Raw genomic sequence first — 24,871 nt, 5'->3', positions numbered from 1 at the left:
TGTTATACACGTTCTCATTCATCAAATATTTATTAAGTACCTACTGTATAAGGGGCACAGTGCTAGGCTCTGGGATATGGTGGGGAGCCAGTAAGAGCAGCTTTCCAACGGGTCCTATGACCTCAGTCTCCTCCTCTCTCCATTTTAACCATTCTGCACTTATTTTCAAGTTTACTCTTCAGTAGCTAGTTTGGATCTCATCCCTCCAAACTCCACTTTCAACATCTCCCACTGCCTCTTGGAAAATGATCAAATTCCTTACACTGACATTTAAGACCTTCTGAGAGTCAGCTGGAACCTCTACTCTCAGCCTTGTCTCCTGTCCCTCACTCCCTTTTTACCTCCACTACATACGTCACGAGCCAGCCTCTGCCTGGGATGCCCTTCTCATCTGTACCTGTCAGCTACCGCTGTGTTACAAATCACCCCAGGCTCTGTGGCTGAAGGCAGTAATCCCTTCTTTTCACTGTGGCTCAGCTAGGGGGTTGGCTGATCCGGGCTGAGGTCAAGCTGTGTGTCCATCTGGGCTTCGCTCTTCATTGTGAGTTGAGTTCAGGTCCGCTGTGTTCATTCTAGGATCCAGGTTGAGGGGCCAGCAGCCACAAGGGGGCGTCCTTCTCATGGTGGTGACAGGCGCATGAGCCCAACTAAGCAAGAACCTCAAGGTTCTGCTCCCTCCAAGTCTGCTAACGTCTCATTGGCCAAAGCAAGTCATACAACAGAGCCCAGGAAGTACACTCTGCCCAAAAAGAAGCCAAAGCAAGACACGGGGCCGAATCCTGCATCACTGGAGGCTGGCAGAAGGGGGAGGCTGGGAGAAAATATTTCTGAACAATTATCTAATCTAACAAAAACACCACCTCTGCCTAATGAAATTGGGTAGTACGGTAAAAGAAACCAGGCTTAGGAAATGGGAAGCCCGGGTTTGTATCACAACTACGCATCCTACTTTCTGAAGACCTCTAACACGGCATGTTCCCAGAATACATCACTAACTCATCGCACACGCCCTGAGACCCTACTGTGTGTAAGCACACCACCCGGACCCTGAGCCAGGCGGGTAGATAAAGAGGCCCGCCTCTGCTGTCCTGGTGGAATGAATGAGGCTCTTAACCCGCTGAGTGTCGCTCCCTCATCCACAAAGTGGAGAGAAACAACCTCAAAATACGTGAAAACTGTGGGAATCTGGCTGGCCGTGGATACTGTTACAAGTGGGGAAAGTCCTGTGTCAAACACTGCTTCTTCCATGATGGCCAGGCTGGTGAAATCTGCTGGAAGAGATCTCTCATCAGTCTGAATCCTTAAAATAACTAACTACCATATGGTTAAAGGCTCATCCAATCAATGAGAATTTACTGAGGTCCACCTTGTGCCAGGCAGGCCTGCCCGGCCCAAACTCCCTGCCCTTACCAGACACGAACTCCTATCAGGGAAGACAGGTGCCTTCCTCCTGTGTCCCTGACAGCACCAGCCCAGCACCAGTCCCACAATCGGTGCTCCATCCCTTCCGCTGACCAAGACTCCAGAACCTCCTCAATCACTTTTCTCACTCTTTCCTGGAAACTGCCTCCAAGACTGAGATTTCCACCAAAGCCTTCCCATTCACCCAGAAAGAAAAATGCAGTTAATCAGAGCAATCTGGACTACTCTTTCCATTCCCACCACCCATCCAGCCCCCACCCCAGAGCAAAATCTCCATAAGTGATTAAATGTTGTAATAAGGATTTGGCATATTTACCTTGTCAAAGAGTGTGTTTTTGTGGTATCCCATGGAACACAAACAGATGAAAGCACCAACAGGGAGACAGACTATCAGCAGAGACCAACAAGGAAAGAAAACAACAAAACTTCAAGATAAAAAAGCCCCTCTTGGTCTCAGTCAATAACCTCTAATCACATACAGACGGGGCCAAGCATGTAACTAACAGTGCCTTTCCGGCAAAAATAACGCTAATTAAGTAGTTAGAAAAATTATTGTTATTATTAGCTGTATCATTATTATTATAAAAAATTAAATACTGGCTAGAAATTCAACAGTCTTTCTTCAAGATCTGGTTCCTTCCAATTTCCTTAGACACGGGTTCCCTCTGGCAGTGGTCCCCCATGGCCCACAGGACAATGAACTCCTTCATCCTCACATCAGAGGTGCTCCTGGCTGTGGTATCAACCTACTTTCCAATTGCTCACCCATCCAACAGTTTTTAAGCACCTATTCTGACCCCCATGCTGGTAGATAGGCCATAATTTTACCTCTCCAAACCTTTCTACCTCCAATTCCCTAACAGAAACCCTGGTCACACAGCCCAGTCCCCTCAATGCCCTTCAAATTTACAGCTGTTTCCCTCTCCTCCAGGGAGCCCTCCTTGATTCCTCCAGGCATCCCTGGAGACTTAAGCTTTCTCCCCTGTACTCAGACGGTGGTGAGCTTTTTTGCGGTATATGCTACCCACACTCAGTCCCTTTACTGCGTTCACATCTTATCTTCCCATGCCTGAAACAGCACCACACAGCAATTGGTGTTGAATCAATATTTGTTGACTGACTTCACTGTGGACATAATTCAACACAAACCAATATATGCTTACTTAGCAGCAACTGGGATGGAAAGAAATAATTTCTCATGGGCTGGGCACAGGGAGAGGCAGGAAGCCGTCCTGCTCAGTGCCTGGCACATGCCTAGCAGGGCGTGGCTGGCGGCCAGGCCCCTGGGTAACCGATCGGCCCTTCACATCCAGATCTGCCCTTTGCACTCACATCTCAAGAGTGTGGACTGCCCAGGAGAAAGGTAGCAACTTTTAAATCAGCAAATAGAACACTATCCCAATCCCTCGAGGTATGTGATATAACGCAAAGGTGCTCCTAACCGCAGTGCTGACAAGTGGGATTTCGGGTGAAATGCTCCAAGGTGCCTGAGTATTTGTTCTTTTACCTCAACGTGCTCCTCCCCAGCCTCCCCTAATTTCAGTTAATGGCACCACGTGGGACCAAAACGTGCAACCAGGCACCAGTTTCTTGATCTCTCCCCCAAGCAACTCATCAGGTGCTTTGTCGGCTCCACCCAGGTCCAAGCCTCACCCTCATCGTCCCTCACCTGGATTATTCCACCTGCATCCACACTAGTCCCCCAGCTTCCTCTGCTCTCTCCTCCAGGAGAGCCCATTCTGCACACCACACCCAAAGCCATTGTTTACATATAAAAACAAATCAGAACCCCGCTTCGAGCCAATGGTTTCCACAGTTAGAATAAAGTCCAAAAGGCTCGCTGCAATCTGTAGGTCTCGCGAGATCTCACCCAGCCTCCTCTCTGCTCCACCTCCTGACACCAACCCGGCACCAGGGCTCCGGGTGCGACATTGTTTCCGTTCCTTAAACAGGCCTCAGGGCCATGGCATGTGCTGCTCCTTCTGCCCAGAATGTGCTTTCCCAGGTGCTCGAGCCTGGCCCCTCCTCATCCCTCTAGACTCAGCTCGAGAGTCGCCTTCTCCTGAAAACCTAAGGGTTTGAGCAGCTGCTTCCCCCAAGCACGCAGGTCCCTCTCTACCTCCTTGCCTTTTTTTCTTTATACAACCTATTACATTCTAAAATTATTTATTCTCTGGTAAACCCTCACTCAAATGAAAGTTCCATGTAGGAAAAGAATCCTTTCTGTCCCGTTCACGGCTGTATTGTAGCATCTGTAACAGTGCCCAGCACACAGTGAGCATCCGAACACACTGGTTGAAGGGGAGCAACACTCCCCACTCCTCAGGTATGGGCTGCTCACGGTGACTCCTTTCCAAAGTGTATGGTATGGGAAGATGCGGGAAAGGAGTAACTTTTAGTGTAGAAACCTGACAAACAGTGCCTGAGCCAGGTGATCAAGGTTAACACGAACAGTGCTAAGTCAGGTAGGTAGTGTGTGCCCTTGACGTGATCCGAGGACTACAGCTCTTTATCTCTGGTCTTCCTCCCCCTAAAGCATCACCCCAGTCTAACCATGAGAAAAACATCAAAACAAATCCCAGTTGTGGGACAAATATCTGACCAGTACTCAAAGTCAAGGTCATCAAAAATGAGGAAAGTCTGAGTCTGAGAAACTGTCAGAGCCAAGAAGACTCAAAGGAAAGGTGACAGGTAAGTGTAATATGGGCTCCTGGATGGAGTCCTAAAACAGAAAAGGGACATTAGTGGAAAGCTGGGGAATTCTGAATGAAGTACAGACTTTAGTCGATAATAACGTGTCAGTATTGGTGCCATCATCATGAGAAATGCAGCGTTCTAACTAAGATAGCAATGGGGGAACTGGCTATGGAGAACTCTCTGGACTGTCTTCTCAATAATTCTGGAAATCAGAAACTACTCTGACATTTAAGAATTTATTTAAAAACCACATTTGTTAGGTGAATGAAGGTGCAGCAGTAAATGCTGTAAAGACATTTTCATGTCTTTTTGTAAGACTTCACTGAGCCCAGGCCCCAGTATGATGCCAGGAAAGAGACAGATTCCTGGAGTCTGTTAAGCACTGCAGGGCTGCTTTGTTTACGGCATTAGTTTGTCAACAACATACTCAGAAACACTGTAAAGGCAGGCTTCAGCCCTCTCCTAAATGGACTTCCACTGGTTCAAAATGAGGAGAGTTTGGGTTAATGACAAAAATAACAAATCCTGTTCTCTTTGAAGATGAATCACATTTTTCTAGTTCTTTCAAGTCCATCCAGCCACAAGCACCGCTGAGGGCCTACTGTGTGCCCAAGCCTAAGTCCAGCTTGGCAGCCAGTTCCTGTCATAGATGGGGGTTCAAGTCCCACCCTCAGTGAAGCTGGCCTCCTCTCTTCCAACGGGTCAAATGGTGCAATACAGATGACAAATGGCACAGATGTTCAGAGACAACAGATCATGGGAACTAGGGCAATCAAGGAAGCCTTCCTGCAGGAAGGGCCAGGCTGGATCTGGAAGGTGAAACAGGATTTAAAGAATCCAAAAGGAAGGAGAGGGCACCGCAGGCAGGGGTCACAGCACGAGCAGAGCCAGAGTGTCTAGAACCAGCTGCAGGGAGCGGTCTGAATAGAGTTGCAGGGAGCTATAGAAGAGGAAGTTGGTAGGCTGAGCTGAGGATGGACCAGAAAGGGCCTGGAGATCCTCCCAGACTTTTAAAGGCCAGGACCTCCCTCCTAGCGCCCCTCCCCCAGCACTCTTCCATGGCTCCCACCAGCTTCATTCTGTGACACGTATTTGTGCACCCCTGCCCCATCTCTCCTCCCCACCTGGAGGCCTCCTGGGGGCATGATCCTTTTCTGCCTCCTCTCAACCTCCTCTAGAGGGCTCTGCACAGAGCAATGCTCAAAGAAACATCTGGTAAACAAATAAAAGGAAGAGGGAATGAATGAGTGAATCGCAATTCAAGAAACCAGGACTTTACCGCTCACACCACAGGGAGGCCTGCAAGGTTGGCAGAAAAACACATAATCAAAATGACAGTTCCTCCACCATCTCACCAGCCCCTTCCTCTGCTTCCTTTGCCTTTAGCCCTTACCCTGTCCTCACTTATTTCTTATCTATCACCTCTCAGTCATTCAACAAACATTAAATGAGTACCTACATGTATGCCAGGCATGAACTAGGTGCTAAGGATACTGGTAACACAGACAGTATTCTCTATTCTCACGGAACTGACATTCTAGCGAGAGAGCAAAGGGCAATAAACAAAATAAGTAAAATGTATAGAATGCCAACTGATGAGCCAGGGAAGAAGGGCAGGAAGTTCAAGGGCATGATCTGCAATCTTAAACAGAGGAGTCCACTTCTGAGCAAATACCTGAAGGAGGTGGGAGAGAAGATTTTTCTTCTTTTGTGTCCACTGACAGATGCCTGGTACCAAGAGCAGTACCTGGCAGGCAGCACACACAGAAGAATGTGTGTTGGGAAGGTTAATTCATTTTCTTCATTACACTTTTTATTTTGAGATAATTGCAGATTTGCATGCAGTTGTGAGAAATGATACCCTTCATAGATTCCCCCAATGGTGATCTCTCACATAACTGGGATACAATATCAAAACCAAGAACGTGACATTGACACAATCCACTGATGGGATTCAGACTTCACCAGGTATATTTAGTTGTATGCAATTTTAATTAAGGCTCAATCCCTTTCTAATGTACAATCAAGAAACCACTTAAAGACTCCAAGCTGAAGGAAAGTGGGAGTGGAGCAGGCTGGGCATTTCCACACACGGGAGCTCCATTTAATCCTCACAGCCTTATTGAAGAGGGTAGGTGTTTCCAGCCCTGTTTTACGTACGTGAAAACTGAAAACTATGGGGATCAGAGAAGGAACTTGTCAGAAGCCACACAGCTGACAGGGGGAGAAATCAGAACCTCCAACCTGGGACTGTCCGGTTTCTTCTCTGGGGTGCTTTCCTAAACACAAGATGGCCGGAATAAAAAAATAATAATAACATAAAATGAAAAACAGAGGAAGTAGGGAGCCAGAGGAAGCCAGCCTCCGGGAGACACTGGAAGGGAGAGGAAACGAGGGAGGAGTTGATGAGGATGTCGCTGGGATTCTGAATGAGGGAGAACAGAAGTACCATTCATGCAAAAGGAATGGTGAGCTAGAGGGTCCTCAGGGAGGAGAGAAGGGGGCGTCCTGGCTCAGCCAGACCTGATGTGTAATCTTAGGCAAGCTGATTCCCGTCTCTGGGCTTCCTGTTCCTCAACTAGACAGGGGTGAGAATGACCACCCAACCCATTTGCTCTAAAGCCAAAGAGATGAAAAGGTGGCCCTCTGCAAAGCCAAAGCGCTAGACGAACTGCCAAACCCAGGAAGAAGGCGACCCAACCCAGCGGCCCAGACTGCCTGCGGTCTCCCAGCTAGAATGACTGGCTGGCTTTCCCCAAGATGAAAATGCAGAATTGAGGTCAGCACACAGAGAGAATCTCGCCTTGTTTACAAGAGACAGAGAGCGTGTGTTCCTATTAAATGCCTTTGAATCCCAGCGATGATGAGAGACCCAGGGCTGTTTACCACTTGGGATATTTACTTTCCTCATACACAAATCAGCTCGGGTGCCGTCAGAGCTGACGCCACCTCACACTGCGGCCCTCTGACGTCCCTGCTCTTCCCCAGTGCCCACACATGGTTTGAATTTATCGGTTTTAGCAGCTTTCATTTATATTGTGTGAGGATCACGGAATGACCAGCAAACAGAAGCTCTGATCCATGTCCTGGAAAAAACACAGAAGCGTGAGGAAGCCGGTGGGGGACAGGGCTGGGAAGATGCCTCCAGCACTGGGAGAGGCCCTCGGGGCCCTTGTGGGAATGATCAGGGGGAAACCACGACCCCTGGAGACTGTGGGAGCCTGGGGGTGACAAGGGGCTCAGTGAGCACCACCACCAAAGCCAAACACCTGGGTGCCTCAGTGGGACATGTGGGTGGCTGACTAGATATTTGACCTCCTGGAACCAAACATCTGGAAATCTGGAAACAAAGCAGGGGCGGCTCAGGACTTTCTGTTTTCCACCTGGCTACGCAGGCGATGATGTGTAGATACAGCCAGTAAGTTTACAGCTACCCACAGCATTCCTGAGTGTGCAGTTGGAGCCAGGCCCTAGGCAAACTCAGATCAGTAGATGAGGTTCTTGCCCTCAGAGAACTTTAGTCTATAGAGGAGACAGACATGTAAGCATATAAAAGACAATAAAATAAAAAATACCCTTTTCCAGTGAGGTCAGAGCCAGCTTAGAAAGTGGCTTTGCAGCAGTGGGGTGCCATTTATGGTTTACCAAGCACTCTCACACCCACCGAGCGGCTGGGCCAGGGAGGGACCTTCCAGGGCTCATTCTGCTGGACTCTCAATCCAATGCTTTCACCATTTATGGACCATTTATGAACTGCAGATCCTCCCATCCCCCACCTCCACTTGGGAGCATTCTGGAACCACCTGCCTTGCCCCACTTTCAATTTCAACAGGTGGAATTCCCCCATATCTGCCATCAAATGGGTCACACGAAATGTAAGACCATATTATCCTACAGTAGCAATTTTAGAAATGGTGACCAGGATTCCAGGCTCCCACACAAAAGGCTGGTCTTTAACAATAGCTGGTCTCATTCAGCCACCAGACCACTTTTACAATCCAGTTCCTAAGAGAAAACACACCTGCATTCCTGTTCTAGGAGCTGAAAGTCCTCCTCTGGCCCAGCATCCTGGATCTGATGAGGGAAAAGATCCCACAAGGTGGCTGCTCACTCAAGCCGAGGGGCTTGAGAATTTCCAAGCAAGCCTAGGTGAGATGCTCCAGCTTGACAAATGAATGGATTACGGAACACAGAAGTGGGGAACAATGTCCGCCTCAACCAACACACCCAGGATCAAGCCCAAACTTCTTACTATGTTTTGCGAGGCCTCCACCACGTGGCCCATGAGCCTCTGTGGCCAGTTCCCTAGTCTCCTACTCCTTGAGCAAGCACTCTCCATGAGTAAGTTGGATCGTGGGTAAGGATGGTCCTTCAGCCTGAATCAGTACCACCATCAGCCCCCACCCCCATTCCTGGTGCTCCTCCTGGACCCAGGGACCACCCATTTGGCCTTCAACACTGATCTCTGGTGGCATTACACCACTAAGTATAGTATGAGTACAGGTAGGAGAACCTAGCCCAGCCAGGTACTCATAAGGAGGCGAGGTCTGTCTATGTACAGAATGAGCATCTTCACCAGCAAAGAGAACTCCTGGACGGCAAGGATGCAGTCTCGTCCATCTTGGTAGCATCCACAGGACCTCCAGAGGACCGGAGTGCCTGCAAAGCCCTAGCCACCATGGTATGGGGCTCAGGGTCACTGCTCAACCACAACAGGCAGGTGGGAACTGCTACTCTGTCCAGAAAGGATGCTGCAGGCTGGGGGTCTAGGGGTGACCCTCTGTCTTACTTCCCTACTCCTGCACCTGCCCTAGAGAGCTACACCAAGAAGCAGCCCAGCCAGTCAGACTGGTGCAGTTACAGATTCACAGCCTCCACTTCTGTTGGACCCCCAGCCTGCCCTGCCGTCCCTTCACCAGCCAAGGTCAGCTTCTGCTCTCAAGCCTCACCTCTCTCCTCACGCCCCCTCCTTACCCTAGATCCTGGCCAACAGACCACCTCACTCTCTCCTTCCTCAAGTGGCAGCTGTTCTCAGGAGGGGGCATCAGAAGTCTATCAACTCCCTGCCCCTCCCAATCTTTCATACTTACAGTCCTAGAAGAAGAGCTATGCCCCCTCCGATCTGCCCCCACCCCTACTGTCAGATTTCTGTCCCTCTTCATAGATGCAGAGAGAGTGAGAGCACAGGCTCTGTAGCTGGACTTCCTGGGTTTGAATTCTAGCTCCTCCTCTCATTGTCTGTGTGACCTCAGATAAGTGAAATCACCTCTCTGTGCCTCAGTGTCCTCACCTGTAAAATAGAGTTAAATAATAGTATGTACCTGAGAGACTGTGGAGGAGATTCAGCGAGGTAGTGCATATAAAAGACTCAGACACATTCCTGGCACTCTGCAGTGAAGCACCTCTCTCTGGGGTCTCTTCCATCCCTCCCTTCCTCACAGGCCCCAGATTCATGACCTGGAACTAAGCCTGGCACAGTGTAGCTACCAGTAGTGCTTGGTAAACAAATGTAGAAAGGGATGGACAGATGAACAGTTTCATAATAACTTCAATTCACTAAGCACATACAGGGTATTTCTCTTTGGAAGAAACAGAAGAAGAAAAATGTAGGCATACCAAGTATCACAAAGAACACAGCACACTTAAGGGCTAATAAAGTCCTTGCCAGGCTTTATCCCCGACTGTCCCCATCACTCTGAGTCACTGCTATTAACATCCAACCCACCTGTGCAACAGAGGAAAAGGACCCACAGAGAGGGCATCGCCCCAGGTCACGGGTCTGCCTCACGGCAGAGCTGGGCCCCTGCAGGAGTCTCCAGCCCAAACTTTCTTTCCCTCCTTTTGATATGTCCCCATTCCAGGGAGCATTGGGAGACTGCAGGGAAGCTGAACCAGAACACGTATGGCCAGACGGTCAGGAAAAAATGACTTCCCTCCGAGTGGTCGGGCCACCCTGCTCTGGATGGCATTCAGTGTGTGAGAGACTAAAGGACCAAGAACCACCTTCTCTATGGGATGGGCTTCACCTCAAGACACAGATAGTGTGAAAATGGGCTAATAACAATAATTAAAATGACCACGACTTAAACCACCACAATTAACATTCATTACCTCGGAGTGTGTGCCAGGCACTCAGCTATGTGGTTTCTAAGCATTACCTCATTCACTCCTCACACCAGGAGGTAAATGCCATTGTGAGCCCCAGAGTTTCAGATGCGGAAACAGACCCTGGGTCATCCACCCAAAGTGGTGGAGCTGGAATTCCACCTCCGGTCTAGATTCTCTCTTAAGGTAGCAAAAGGTCTAAGCAGAAATCCTGGCTCTATCATTTTGCACAAAGTACTTAGCCTCGATTTCCTCAAAATGGGGGAAATAATGCTGACCTTTCAGGATTGTTTTAGGAATTTACTATGATAAACCCGAGGCCTAGCACATCACAGGTAATAAAGAACAATGGCTCTCTTGGGAGCTGCAGAGGAAAAGGAGAGAGTACAGTCCACAGAGCAAGGGGTAGAAAGCCTTCCCTTCACATACCTCCTGTATTTCCCATGCCGGCCCGTCCGCCAAACAGCTTCCTTCTTCCCTGCACGGCCTTTTCCACTCCCATCGCCATGGGCCACGGTCTTGTTCAACCTGAAAGGTCTCCCCCAAGAATCCCGCATTCCTTTCTCACCACCCTCTCCACAAAACTACACTGATGGAAGTGGAATAATATAAAATCACCCACAAGACCACCAGCAGGCCTTGGTGTGGGGTCAACTAAACATCCCAGTCAAGGTCAAGCACAGTGGCTGTGCAATATCACCACTGTTGTCCCAAAGTGACTCAGCTCACCCCTCCATGGCCCATCCATAGCTCTTTAAGCTGCATCTCAGCCCCAAGAGAGGGTCTGGAGCACAAAAATATCCAATAATCCAATAGATGCTACGGCCACCCAGCTGGAGTTCTCCCAGGGGGGCCACTGGGAGTCCAAATACTGGAGCCGGTGGTGGGGACAGGAAACTGGCCTACCCCCTTCCAGGTGTCCTCCTAGGGGTCAGGAGGAAGAGCTAGCTCTATTGCATGTGAAGGATGTGGAAAGTGCAAACTGCAGTGCAAATGGATGGAATCATCACTGTCAATGAGACTTTTGTCTCTCCTCAAACTCCAGGCTGAGCAGTTCAAGAAAGGGAAATGGTGTGAACTAGGGCTAAAAGATGAGCCAGAGGGGGTTTCCGAAAGTCCTTCTCTACCCACATCTTCCTTTCTAAAAAGAGGTTTCAAATGGGACCCAAGGCTTAATTTACTAACCGCCGAAAAGGCACACTAAGTCCCCAGGAGATAAAACTGGCCAGGAAACTACCTCACCTTAACAGGGAGGAAGCAGGTAAGTCCTTTAAACAGAAGAAGAGGAAGTGGAAAAGGCCTGGCCTTTTATCTTTGCACTTTGGCTTCCCTGGGCAGGGCCGGGCCAGCCTCGCACTGCTCTTATAAGAAATGTGCACTTTCACTCACGGAATCCTGTCCAGAGAGGTGGAGCATCACTGGACAGGCAGCTGGAGCAAAGCCCACAGCGCTCTGAGCCCTGCCCCCTGCCCCCGCCCCCCCACCAGGGGATGGGGAGGAGGTGGGCAGGACTGGGAAGTGTGTGCCTTACTTGCCTCAGCCACCCTCCCATCCCCCACCCCCCCACACCTGCCAGTTTAAGGGAGCACCCAGAGAAGGAAGAGCATCATCCTTCTTGCTCACTTTCGTATCAAGGACCACACAGCCCAATGTCTGGCACACAGTGGGAAATAAAAAAACATTTCTTGAAAAATTATATATTGATGCTAATATAAAGATACAATAATAACTATGAGTTGTGTGTCTAGCACTCTACACAAACCAGTTAATCCTCACAGCAATCAGATGAAATTGACAGATGAGGAAACAGAAGCGCGGGAAGGTTATGTAACTAGCCCCAGTGACCTACAGTGACTCTGGGCATGAAAGGAGCGCAGGCCCATCCTTGGCCAGTGCCCGAAGGCATCCTGGTGGTGGTGGCTTCTGAGCTGAATCTGTGCTATGCTGTGTGACTAAAGAGTAATTCTTGGCTTTGAAGGTTGAATCAGAACAGGGTGTCCCACTGAATGAGGGAGGTGGGGAGGACGCTTTATGCAGAGAACGTAGGCTCCCAAGGTAAGAGTCAAGGAGAAGTAAAATTGAATGCCTCCCCCTGCTCTTTCTGACCCAATGGGGAAGAAAAGGAGCACCCCAAGAATAAAAGATGACAGGGTCTCAGCACTCAGGGCAGGGGAATATATGCACTGCCTGCAGGGGAGATGGAGCGTGGTCAGGTACTGATCTGAAAGCCTACAGGTTCCTTCAAAGAAACCACTTTGCCTGGTCAAGGGAGGAACACAGGCTAGCAGCAGGGGCCACTGAAGACACTACACAGGACCTGGGGCCTCAGGCTATCACCCAGAGATGGCCCCAGGGCTCTGACTTATATGGACCTAGTGTGATGACCCTCTGGCTCTTGTCAAGGGTAGCCAGGCATTCAGGGTGGCCCCAGTACAACTCACCCACTGTTAAGGTCTGAGTGTTTGTGCCACTGCATCCATATGTTGAAGCCCTAACTTCTATTATGATGGTCTTTGGAGATGGAAACTTTATGAGTAATTAGGTTTAGAGGAGGCCATGAAGGTGGGGTCTTCATGATGGCATTAGGACTCATCATGAAGAGAGCTGGCTCTCTCAGACTCTAACTAATATGTTATGTCAATTAAGCCTCAATAAAAGAATTAAAAAGGAAAAGGGAAGAAAAACCCACAATGCTCAAAGCCAATTACATCATTGCACCTAAACTTGAACTACTAAATTATGTTCAGGTGGTATCAGCCCAGAGGGGACAGTCCAATCTGGTGACCAGCATAAAAGTCTGGCTAGAAAGGGTCATTTGCTTGAAGAGTCTCGGCTTTTTTTTTTCACTTAAAAAAAATTTTTTTAATTGAAGTGCAGTCAATTACAATGCATCAGTCTCTGGTGTACAGCTCAATGTCCCAGTCATAATGACTACCCTCATGAAACCTTACCGCTTCAGGGGAGTAAGAGTTACCTTGACAATAAAAACTGGGGAGGGCTCACAGTTAGAGGGAACACATAAGCAAATGCATGGAAGCCTGACCCAGGATTGTGTGTGAGAGAGGAAGGGAGAGAGACCCGGAATAGGTCCGCAGCACAGGAGCCCCGAACAAAGTAGCAAGTAATGGGTAAAATTAAACATTTTAAAATGAAAATAAAGTAGAGGGGTTGGAGTGAACCTGGAGAGGCTCACACTAACTCTGGGTAGAAAAGAGGAGAAAAAAGGTCTTTGTTTGCAGGAAACAGATGAGGAAGACAAAATAACAAAGTGTTTCAGGACGGAGAGAGAGAAATCCAACATGGCTGTAACATCCATGGATGTTACAATGTCCCTGCCAAACAGGCGAGTGACATTACCGGCCTGTCCACGTGTCTCAGGCAGGAAGTCTAAGGCTTTCTGTGAATACAGAGGCCAAGACACAGCCCCTGTTAGCATCCAGCACTGCCAACGCCTCAACCCAGGATACACCACAAAGCCCCAACTTCAGAACTGGAACACATCCAGTCTCATTCTGTAATCAACTGTGAGTATATTTTGAGCTAGGTTTTGAGGCTGAGTCAATTAGGAAAGAAAAGACTGCCTCAATAATAATTATAATAGAAAGTAAAATATATGAGGGCTGAAAGAATAAAATGCCATAAAAAATTTTTCCACAGAGGGAAAGAGATGTGGCTGGGTCATCAAGGAAAGCCTTGCCCCAAGTCTTACCAAGCAGAAAAGATTTAGTAGCATTCTGGGAAGACTTCCTGGAGGAGGTACAGCATTGAGCTGAGCCTTGGAAATCTCAGAGAATTCAGGAGTAGAAGAGAAAAGGAGGAAATTCCTGCAGAGGGAGGGGGCCGAGCACAAGCAACAGCCTTTCCAAGCTTGGGGCAACGTTTCGTGTTCCAGCGGATATTCTGCGCAGATTTAAAAGCCTGCGGATCCTGGAGGAGCTGCTTGGCCAGACGGCTTGGCAGCGGCTGAGCAGAGCTGAAGGCTGGGCCACCGGCTGCCTGTGGATTAAGTGGGCGGACAGAGAGCCAGTGATGGGAGATAAAAGGGAGTGAAGTGGATAATATTTAGAAGCAAACTCAAGGGGGAAAGAACGCAGCAGCCCGGCTGGCAGGCAGCAGGCTCGTCCCATTCTTCAGTTTCCTCCCTCAGAAAGCTGCATTACCAGGCGACCTCTTCCTGGCTTTGAGAGATGTCCAAATGGGAACTATTAACAAAGGCGCGCTCCCATCTTTATCTCTGTCACAGAGTGCTTTGCCGCTCGGCTTTTCTCTCTTTGGCCTGGGATCTGCTGGCGGGTGAGTTGCGGGAGGGAGATCATTGTGTTTTCGGATGAGTCTTCTTGGAATTCATGAGAACTGGTCCCTTCCAACTCTAAGATTTTAGAAGTCTGTGTGTATGAGCTGAAAAGTCTTCAAAGCTAAGGGGCTAGGATTTCACGATGTGAAGATTCTTCAAGTCCAAAAATGCCTCTGAGCCTAATGTTCTAAGATTTCATCATTCTTAGATTCCCCGAGCCTCCGAGTGCCGAGTTAGGACTGGGAGATTCTGTAAATCAGAAAGACTACATGCTATGAATTTCTGATTATGAGACTAGAATATTTCATGACATCTTGGTCACCTCCAGCTTTATGGCCTCCCTCTCCTTTGATGGAGGTACCTAAGTGACCCTGTGCATCTGCTCCTGAGTTTGTTTTTCCAATACATTGGGATAACATATTAAATGCTGAAGTCTGAGTTAAGCAAGGCAGACAGAAAAAAAGAAAGACTGACAGAGACTGCTCTGCTATCAGGGTCTCTGCAAACAGCTCTCTGGGCACACAGAGAATCTGAGAGGACACATGCCTAGGGGGTCAGAGGTCCCCAGGTGATTTCCACACCGTGTGACAGACATTTGCTGAACAGCCTCAACCACAGGGCTCGGTGTGGGAGAACAGTGGGCGTGGCAAGTTGTAGAAGGAGGCGGGGCCAGAAGCTGCCTGTTTTCCAGGCCCGGTTCTGGAGTTAGTTGTGCGGACTAGGCCAGCCTGTGCTTGAAGCCAACACTGACAGAGGGGCTCTCACTCTGCGGTGACTCTGGGGAGAAGAGGGCTCAGCAAAGTCAGAGGTCCTTTGGGGTGCCCAGACATCTTCAGGGAGCCGTCTGACCCCTTCACTCTGGGGAGGGCCCAGAGAGCTGATGGGAAGCCACAAGTAGGGACTAATGCTGTTCTTGAGGGACCAAAGGTCAGTGCTGCTGTGGCTGCCATGGAGGCTTGTGGGTGCAGAGGACTCAGGGATGGCTGTTCTGGGAGGATGGGAAGTAAGAAGTGGGTTCTCCAAGATGCTCAGATGTGACAGCAAGAGAAAGGGAGAATGCTCTCCATGTGAAGTGTGGAGACAGGACACAGGGGAGACTAAGGCGCCCCGTGCATGGGTTCCCACGGCTGTCAGAAAGGACTGATAATGCCCACTCTCTCTGGCTTGGCAGTCAACTCCCTATGGGAAAAATCTAAGCCGTTCCCGGGTCTTTGCTCACAGCGTTGTCCCGGCTGACACTAAGGTGCTCTGGTTGAACGAGTGAGGGGGCCTGTGAGGGAGAGGAGTGCTGGTGAAGGGAAGGCTGGGCAGCTGCCCAGCGGACTGTGCCCCGACAGGCTGGGGCTCCGTCTGCTCTGCAGGCTGGCAGCAAGGCAGTGGGATCACCCTCCGGAACCAGCAGGCTTCCTGACAAGTCGGTCTCAGCAGGAGCCCGCCAAAGGCAAGCCCGCCAGCCCCTCCCAACTGCAGAGAACTCAGGCTCAAAGTCTCAAGGTGGCCCAGGGGACCCAAGACGAGCACTGCAGAAGTCAGAACTGGGCTCACCCTGGAAACCAGCTAGCCCACACTGTCCTGGGAAGAGGGGGCAACCGAGGCCTGGAGAGGGGCAGGACTAGCCCAAAGTCATGGGCAAGGTAGGCAGGGGGTAGGGCTAGATCCTGCTTTGTATTTTAACTACCCGCTGCATGGTTTCCACATGTTGTGTCCTGGTAGGAAGGCGTGGAACCATTAAAGTTCCAGAGGGGGCTCTTCTCTGTCTCTTGTGCTATCTTGCTGCAACGTTCATTCATTCATTCACAGCGGACGGCAGAAGGAGGGGAGACAGGGATGGACATCGCGGTTTCTGACCATTCATTCATTCATTCATTCATTCTCTCTCTAAGTACTTGCTGAGTACCTAATAACATGTGCTGTCCCCTCAGGTGTAAATATAGAACTTCTGACTATAAACCAAGGGGACGCTTTATTCAGCTGTGCTGCTTAGCCTGTGTCGGGGTGCCATCATCACAATGGTCCCTTGGGAAGCTGGTCATGCCTCTGGGAACTCCCATTTTAGAATCATCTTCAGATCCAAGTTCTAAGCCAGGGAGAAAATCAGTTTCAGCACTTTTCAATGATCTCTTTCTATATATTTTTTATATTTTACTTTATTTAGCAAAATATGATGACCTCCCTCCACTCCAACACACACACACACTCAGATAATGCCATCTGATTATTAAAAATAAAAATTATATCATCTCTCAGAATCTTGAAAAACATAGACTCTGGCATCAGGCACACTCGAGTTTGAATCCTAAGTCCACTTGACCTGGCTGTGTAATCACGACCAAATGACTTAACCTTTTTAAGCCTTGATTTATTGTCTGTAAAAAGAGATATGACACATCTTGTCACATCTCTGTGAGGATTAGAGATGATGTATTTACGAGGTCTAATACAGCGCCCTGTACAGAGACACAGCTCAATAAATGACGGGTTTGCGGTTTCCAATTCCCTAGAGAGGGGGCTGTGAATTTTACGAACATTTTGGACACCCTTGGCAGCCACGCCCAAGTGCTCAGGCTCCACACACACTGGATGGGTTAAAATACAGCCAAGCACAGAATGGCAGGTCCTCATTTTCTCACTCTGCCTCGGAGAACCACATAACTTAGGTGTCCTCACCCAGTGCCTCCACTGCACTGGGGGGTGGGGGGCGGCACTGTGGCCCCCGAGAGGGAGAAGGCAGTCTCCTAATCAGCCCAGTGTGTTCGTGGCAGCTGGTACCAACCCCCAGCGGCAGCCAGCAGAGCCGACTGAAATCTGCAGGTCCCAAGGTTGTCACAAGGTCTAGGCTCAAGGCGCAGGCATCCCCAGGCCCCCGAGACCTTTTATTACTCCAGCTTCACTCTGTTCAGCAAAGCATGGGAGTGGGCTGCCGGAGGAAGGAGCCAACAGGGCAGAGATGATGCGTCCCATCCGGCCTTCCTCTTGCCTGGTCCTGAAGCAGGCTCGGACTCTTTTCCAAGCACAGGACCTCCATGTAGGTAGTCATTTTACTTTCTCAACATCCTCCCACAGGTAGTGTCTTCTCACACCCCCTCAAAACCAGCTCAATTGTGAAAGGCTGGTCAGCACTGCCCCATTCGATAGATAAGAACACCAGAGTTATATACAAGTCATTGGCTTTAGAGCCAGAGCTGGGACTGCAACCTAGAAGCAAGTCTCCCACCTGTGAGCCCACAATGCTGAGCTTCTGTTACACATTAGGGAAATCTTTAGAGGACCCGCTTTTACCATCCCTGCTCCAGCCACATAGCCAAAGGAGATAATGTCTCCAGAAGTTTAAATTGTCCAAAAAGTAAAATTTTAAACCCTTAAGCCCTAAAGGAAAGAAGGGTCTGAGGGACAAACTACCTAGACGGAGGCCATCTAGACAGGCAGCATGGGGCAGCGGGAAGTATGAATGCTTCCTTTAGAGTCAAGCAGACTGGCTCTGTTCCTTATTAGCAATGTGACCTTGGGCAAGTCAGCCAACCCTTCTGAGTGCCCACCTTAGAAAGCCATAGGGTTGTGAGAACCCAACAAGATGGAAAAGCATGCAGAGCCTCCTGCAGGGTGCCTGGCACGAGCAATGGATTGTAACTGCCCCGTGGAACGTCAGGGCTGGAATGGTTTGGATGATGACCTAATCCTGGTGTCTCCTTTCACAGGTGGGAAAAACAAGGCCCAGAGAGGGCAAGTGACCTGTTCAAGGTCACATAGCAAACTCTTGGTGACTTGGTTGGGTCTAGTACCCTCAGTTCATATTGAAATCAGAGACGAGAGCCAAGAAACCTGATCTTTCAAGCTGTGCAAAGGTGGAAGAAACTTTTTCAGTGATTCCGCCAGCCAACGGAGCTTTCTTTCTCCATTTAGCAAGGAAAAATTTGGTATTTCTGACCAGAAGAAAATATGACATTTTGAGAAAAGCTAAAAGTAAAACTAAAATCCCAGGTCTTAACAAAAAGACGCTCTTTTAAGGTTTCCCTTTCCCACCTCTCCCTCTCATTGCTAGCCCCCCAACTCAAATATTTTGCAATAATAGTAATGCTGAGAGGAAAGAAAAAATAAAAATCTGATGCACTTAACAGATATTTCAGTACAATAATGCATCACAGATGTTCATATCAAACTGTGCACGCGTGCATACAATTTCTCTGAGAAGGCTGCTGCGTTTCTGACTTTGGGGTTGGGGATCCCTAACAACCCCGGCTGCCCAGGTTCTGGAATCCCTCCCTTCCTAGCTAGCCCACAGCTGCCCACAGGGATGGAGGAGAGATTTCATCACCTCGCTCCAAAATGATAACAGGACAAATTGGCGGGGTCAGGCGCTCTGGCAGGTGGTGAAGGGTCTGCCGATTAGCGAACCGAGAGGAGACCTGTTTTCTTTTGTTCAGGACTTGCTTCCACAGCCCTCTCGAGTAGCTGAACCCAAGAACAATTTTAAGAGCGGGCCCAGGCTGGTGATGGGGTAGGTACATTTTTGAAACCAGAGATTTGAGGCTGTTTGATCTTCAAACATGGGCTTTGGATACTGTCAGCGGGCTCCTCGCAGGCCGATGAATGGCTCTCAGGAACTTTTCCTAAAACATAACCTCACACACTTTTCAGCAAATGTTTTCAACCTACCAAAGCTGTCCATTGGTTGAACAGCAGTGTTTCCAGACCTCAAAGAAAGATAGTTCTGTTGTTTTAAGAGAGACAGATTAAAGCCAGGGGCTGTTTAACCAGCGGGTCTGTGTGCTCCCTTCAGCTCTCCGCCAATTCCTCTGTGGTTGGTACAAAGAGGGTGTTGAGAGTGACAGTGGATCCCCCCGCCTCCCCAGCCTAAAAGAGATATCGAGGCCAGACGGGAGGCCTCTGAACAGAGGGGCCTCCCACAAACCTGCCCCCAAAATGAGATGGGCGGTGAGCGCTGGGGAGCCAGACGCAGATAATATCAGGTCTCAAGGCTGGAAAGGGAAAAGTGACTTCAGAGGGAGAAAGCCGGTACTTTCAGAGGAATCAGTGCTGGGCCAGAGAATGCACAGGATTTTTCCCCATGGAGAAGGAGTCAGGCGTAGTCAGAACCCTGCAGGGCGTGACTAACTGCCCCAATATTCCTGCCACCAGGGCCCTCTGGGTAAGGAGTCCACAATTATGGGAGAGCCAGCAGGAGAACCGACAAACCAGCCTTTCATTTGGCCGGCAAATCAATCTGGCTTCTTACCTCCCTGGGGACAATATTGCATTTCCCCTGGAAAAACAAAAGCTGGAGATCTCCGAAAGGGGATCAGTTTCTACCCTGTTTCCCTGGTGAAGAGCTTGCAACATCTCGGGAGCAGCAAGCAGGTCTGGTTCCGGTGGCAGAGTTTCCAGTCCGGCCAATTTACAGGGCTGTCTCCCTACTCAAGGAGCACGTCTTGGGGACCACGCCTCACTTGGGGCATGCACTCAGGTCCCTTCTTGGGACCTCCTTGTAGGAGCCACCATCTCCAACTTCAAGCCCCCATTCTGGGATTGACAGCCCGCTCTCACGGCGCAGATGTGAACTCATTGTTCCCAGAGCCTCAGAGTTGAGTTTGGGGCCAGAGGGTTGCGAATGACCTCTGCCCATGGAGACGAAGCTTTTAATGACATTTTGCTGGATCAGGTCTCTGGCAGCCATAGACTTTAAACCTCCTAAGCTCCGCCTTTCTCCCTACCCCCCCCCACACCTGAGGCTGAGAAATCAGAACTGTCAACCTTTAAGTGAACACATTTCTCTGAAATTATTAACCCCAAAACTATCCTTGCTGATTTTCCCTCAGCCTAGGAAAGCAGTCCGAGGGTCGCCTGGAGCTCTGCAGAGACTCGGGAAATTCAGCAGTGCTTAACCTCAAACAGCAAGCCAGGGCCACTAGAGACCAGGTCGACCGGGTCTTCCTGCCCCAGCCTCAGGAAGCATGTCTCCCTCTATGCATCCTCCATACAAACACATGGCTGCTGCCTGCATGTGCCCACACTACGGCCTCAGGACAGCCTCCTGGTCTCGAGTCCCCAGGCCCTCAGGGAAAGCCAGGTGCAAATTGGCAACTCGCGCTTTTGGTTTTTCATCACTCTGAGGCTCCTGGAGAAATGCTTTCTGCCCAGGCAAGCACAGCAGATGGGGAGTGTCTACACTCAACAGGTAGCACAGCTGAGATAGAAGCAAAAACACCCAAACTCTTCCCCCCCAATTCTAGCACGTCACCACACAGGCAGCCCCAAAGAGGCTCTCCCTTTAGGGGAAGGACAGGGCTCTGGCTGCCGGAGGAATACAATCAGAGAAGAGGTGGAAGGCGCGTGACGGCTGCCAGGCTCTGGTGCGGGGCGCCGCGGACCTACCTGGGAGAAGTTGAGCCCGTTGAGCGGATGGCACTGCTCCTCCACGCGCTCCACGGCCCCGGTGCTCTTCTTCATCTTCTCAGCCTGCTGGGCCAGGTAGAGGTCGAGCACGGGTACGCCCCGGGAGCGCACGTCCGTCTCCGTGAGCGAGTTCACCATGAGCATCACCCACACTGGCCTCTTGCGCTCCCAGTTGCCAGCGATGGCATTAAACAGGTAGTCGGCGTAGAGCCCCTTGCCGCGCTGCGCAGGCGTCATCCAGGACGGCATCATCAGCTTCACGTAGTCCAGATGGCGCTTCAGGCGCCAGTAGAGCTCGTGGGGCAGCACGTCCTGCAGGTTCTCGCCGTGCGGCAGCAGCTGGCAGCTGGCCAGTGCTGAGATGGTGTAGGGGTCCGTCAGGTCCAGCTCAAAATAGACGCGGGTGCTGGCCTGGAAGGCCGCCTTGGAGTTGTCTGGGATGAAGTCCCAGACGCGGGTGTAGGGGACGTGGATGGTGCCAAACAGGTAGGCCGGGGGGTCACGGCGAATAGTCCACAGGAAGGAGTTCAGGTCCCTCTGCTGCAGGGGGAGAGGTGAAGGAAGGCAGTGAGGCTAAAGGCAGCAGAGTAAGCCCAGGTTAGAACAGAGGGGGCAGGTGGAGGTGGGGGTAGAAGGCATAGCCCTCCATAGGGCCATGGGAAAGAGCTAGGGCTTTGGAAGCAGAAAGACCCACTTTCAAATCCTGGCTTTGTCCTGTCTGAGCTGTATGATTTTAAGCACACCGTTTCACTTCCCACAGACTCAGTTTCCCTATCTATAAAATGGGAGCTGAGAGCTGCCACCTCAGGGATTGTTGAGAGAATGAAAAGACACATTCCATGTAAATAAGCCCTAGGGGCAGTGCCAGGTACAGAGGAAGGAGGCAACGAAAGAAGCTCTTTATGATTGGCTCTCGCTGTGAGCACCAAGGACTGCCACACCACCTGAGAATATTCACGCTTGGCCAAGCCAAACCTTCACTGGTGTTTCATGGGGAAATGGGGAGAGGGGGACCAAGAGTCCTGCTCTGGCAAGAAAGGAGGAAGTCATATAACTTTTAAATCCAACCATTAGAAGATACATTGCCAAGAGCACTTTGAAAGCAGAACACCTATTAAAAATAGCACACCTATTTAAACAGCTACTTCCCATTCAGCAGGGCGGATACAGTTTTCTTTTTGGAGGGCAAGTCTGGGGTGTCAGCTACTCTGCTCCACCAGCTGAAACCACAGATGAGAAAGTGCTTTAAAACCCACAGGCTAAGTAAAGTCTCAAGGCCCTGGTTTGGGAGGGAAAAATTCTACAGAATTAGTCCCATGAAATGTACATGCCTTCCAGGCTCCTCCCCTAAAAAGGTATACCTGGTCCCCAAGTCCAATTCTCTGTCATCACCTAAGCTCTGATGAGGGGTGGGTGTGTGTTGGGAGGGAGGGGTGAAGGAGGTACATGAAGACTTGTGTCATTTCTCCAGATACAGTTAAGGCTAGGAGTTAAGGGGCACAAGAAAGGGACTATCATTTCTCTCAGGCAAAGTCATTTTCCATCCAGAAGACTCCCCTGGACTGCCCACTGCCGTCAACCACCTGTAAGCTTTAGGTCAACTAACACAATTTTTCTGTCTGATTCTAGCACAAATGAAGAGTATCTGTCAGGTGAAGGGAACAGTACCTTACTTTACTAACAATCAAAAACTGTAAAGCCCAGCATACTGAAGAGAGATTAGTTCTCAGCACCCAACCAGCCACGGAGCTCCCAGTGTCCGCACAAGTCACGATGGTGGAGGTGCACCTTGCCCAAGGTCAACTAACTCCCAGCTAACTGGGCAGCCAGTGAGAACCCTACCACCTTTTCTTGGTCCCTGGCCTCCAGTTCAGGGTTATTTTCAATGCATTAATGTACACTTTGAGGGAGAGATACCGAGGAAAACTGAGATTTCTTAGTTTGGAAGGAAAATTAGGAGAACCAGTAATTACTCAACCCCCAAGGAAATACTAGGCCAGCATGTCCTGGCACTTCCTTTTCCTCTCCTCTGGAATCTTCTCCCTTTTCGTGAGATGGGGGCACTTGGGGCAATGGGTGCTGAGGCCTGGGCTGGAGAGGGAAAGAGAAGTGGGGACTAGCCCCAGGGAGAAAGTCTGCCTCAGGTCAGACTGCGGGGGGTGGCCAGAGGAAAGCCTGCGAGGGGATCCAAGCGTGTGAATGAGAGAGGAAGGGGCAGAGAAGAGAAGGGCCAAGAATGGTAGAAACAAGAGTCAGAAGTGGGCAGAGAAGAACCAGAAGGTAAGGACAGGATAAAAGTAAGAAAGAGAGGAGTCAAAGAGGGCACAGAGAGGAAAGGTCCAAGCAGCACCAGAAGCCTAGGAGAGCCCGAGGGCGTCAGCGTGTGGAGAAGGAGCTGGAGAGGGAGCGCCCCATCTCGGCTCCCGACACGGAGCCGGAGCCCGGGCGGCAGAAGCCAGGGAAGGGTTCCCGAGGCAGCGCCCGGCGGGCGGAGGTGGAGCGGGTGGGCCAAGGTGGGTGCGGAAGACGGGACCCCCAAACCAGCGTCCCCACGGGTCTGAAGTGGCCGGGCGGCCAGGAGAGTGGCCGGGCGGGCGCTCGCTCACCGATCCGGGCGGCCGGCACTGTCCTCTGTCCGGGGGCTGCGGGCGGGCGCGGGTGGTGGCGAGAAGGGCGGCGAGCAGCGGCCCCGCCAGGGCGGCGTGCATCCTGCCGGGGCCCGCGGGACGCGGGGGACCCTCCTGGGCGGCGCCCCCTTAGCTAGGCTGGTAGCCCCCGGCTGGGCACGGAGGTTCCTCTGGAGCGCTGGGCTCCAGACGCGGGATGCCGGGAGCCCTCTGGGGCGTGGCTGGTTGTCCCTGCCGGACCTAGGGGTCCCTCTGGGGCGGGGCTCCGTCTGTTGCAAGAGGGGGACCCTCTGGGGTGGGGCCCCCTCACCCGGGCGCGCAGCCTGGTTGGCGGAGCCCCGGGGTTGTGAGAGCGCGCGGAGGTCGTGGAGCGCGCGGAGGTCCCGGAGCTGCGTCGCGGTCCAGGGACGCGCGGGGCTCCTGAGGTAGTACTGGGACCGCGGGCGCGCGGGGTCCCGGGGTTATGCTGGGGACCCAGGGCGCGCAAGGGTCCCAGGGGTGCGAGGTGCTCCAGGGGGCGCGCGGTGGGACAAGTGCGGCGGCCGGCGCGGCGGAGGCGGGGGTCGGGTCCGGGGCGCCCGGCGGCCCCCGAGCAGGGTTCAGAGGGGCGGCGGGCGGCCGCGCGGCCGTTGCCCGGGCTCCGCCATGCTGCTCCGCGGCCGGGAGGGAGGGAGAGAGGAGGGCGGGAGAGCGGCGCGGAGCCGGGCCGGGCGGGGGGCTGGGGCCGCCGGGGCGGGGGGAGGGGAGGACCCGGCGCGGGGGGCGGGGGGCCAGGGCCGCGCCGGGCCGGGCCGGGCCGGGCCGGACCGCAGGGAGTCGGGGCGAGCTCCGTGCCCGGGCGCGGCGAGGCGGGGTCTGATGGGCATGGCAGGCGCTCGCTCGCTCCTCTCCTGCTCCCTTGCTCGCTCCCTCACACACGCGCGGAGGGAGGCGAAGCCCGCAGCAGCCACTTCCCAACTTTCCAAACTTCCCAGCGCAACTTTTTCCTCTCCTCCCCTGCCCGCGCCTCCTCCTCCCCTTCCCTCCCCCTTTCCCTCGCCAGTTCCCCGCTGGGCCGCAGCTTCCGCGCACGGCCGCCAGAGGGCGCCCGGGCCGAGGCCCCACAGGGCCAACCTCAGACCGCTCCGCTGTGGACGCGGACTGGCCCGCCAGTGACAAATTTGAGGAGACGGACCGGCAGGTCCTGGTGGAGTAAAAAGCGAGAGGGGAGAGGGGCAGGAGTGGGCAGGCACTCCCAGACTGGCTGGGAAGGCAGCACTCAAACGAAACCCAGGGAAGCTGGTATTTACATCTTTGTATCACGACACTGTACCTGACAGCCGCATGCGCTTACTAA

The 24,871-nt window shown here is 51.6% G+C and overlaps 1 protein-coding gene and 1 long non-coding RNA gene across 3 annotated transcripts in view; one reads left to right on the top strand and one right to left on the bottom strand.

The window, feature by feature from the left end:
* Positions 1 to 23,809, bottom strand: part of TRABD2B (TraB domain containing 2B) — a 211,729-nt gene extending 187,920 nt beyond the window's left edge. The window contains exons 1-2 of the mRNA XM_031465080.2: positions 23,515 to 23,809; positions 20,888 to 21,448 (exon numbers count right to left, since the gene is read on the bottom strand). Coding sequence (XP_031320940.1) covers positions 20,888 to 21,448; positions 23,515 to 23,616 — 663 coding nt within the window. The 5' untranslated portion in view covers positions 23,617 to 23,809. The remainder of the gene's footprint in view (positions 1 to 20,887; positions 21,449 to 23,514) is intronic.
* LOC105092938 (uncharacterized) overlaps positions 22,973 to 24,871 on the top strand; it is a 34,075-nt gene continuing 32,176 nt past the window's right edge. Inside the window, exon 1 of one of the 2 annotated variants that reach the window (XR_010383842.1) lies at positions 22,973 to 23,188. This is a non-coding gene — a long non-coding RNA (uncharacterized LOC105092938). Of the gene's footprint in view, positions 23,189 to 23,882; positions 23,961 to 24,871 lie in introns of those variants that run through there. The other variant, XR_004140757.2, reaches the window with a different exon arrangement.

The sequence above is a fragment of the Camelus dromedarius genome, chromosome 14 (assembly GCF_036321535.1).
Source record: "Camelus dromedarius isolate mCamDro1 chromosome 14, mCamDro1.pat, whole genome shotgun sequence".
Taxonomy (NCBI): domain Eukaryota; kingdom Metazoa; phylum Chordata; class Mammalia; order Artiodactyla; family Camelidae; genus Camelus; species Camelus dromedarius.
The sequence above is the reverse complement of the archived record's forward strand: the minus strand, read 5'-3'. Positions and strand labels throughout refer to the sequence as shown.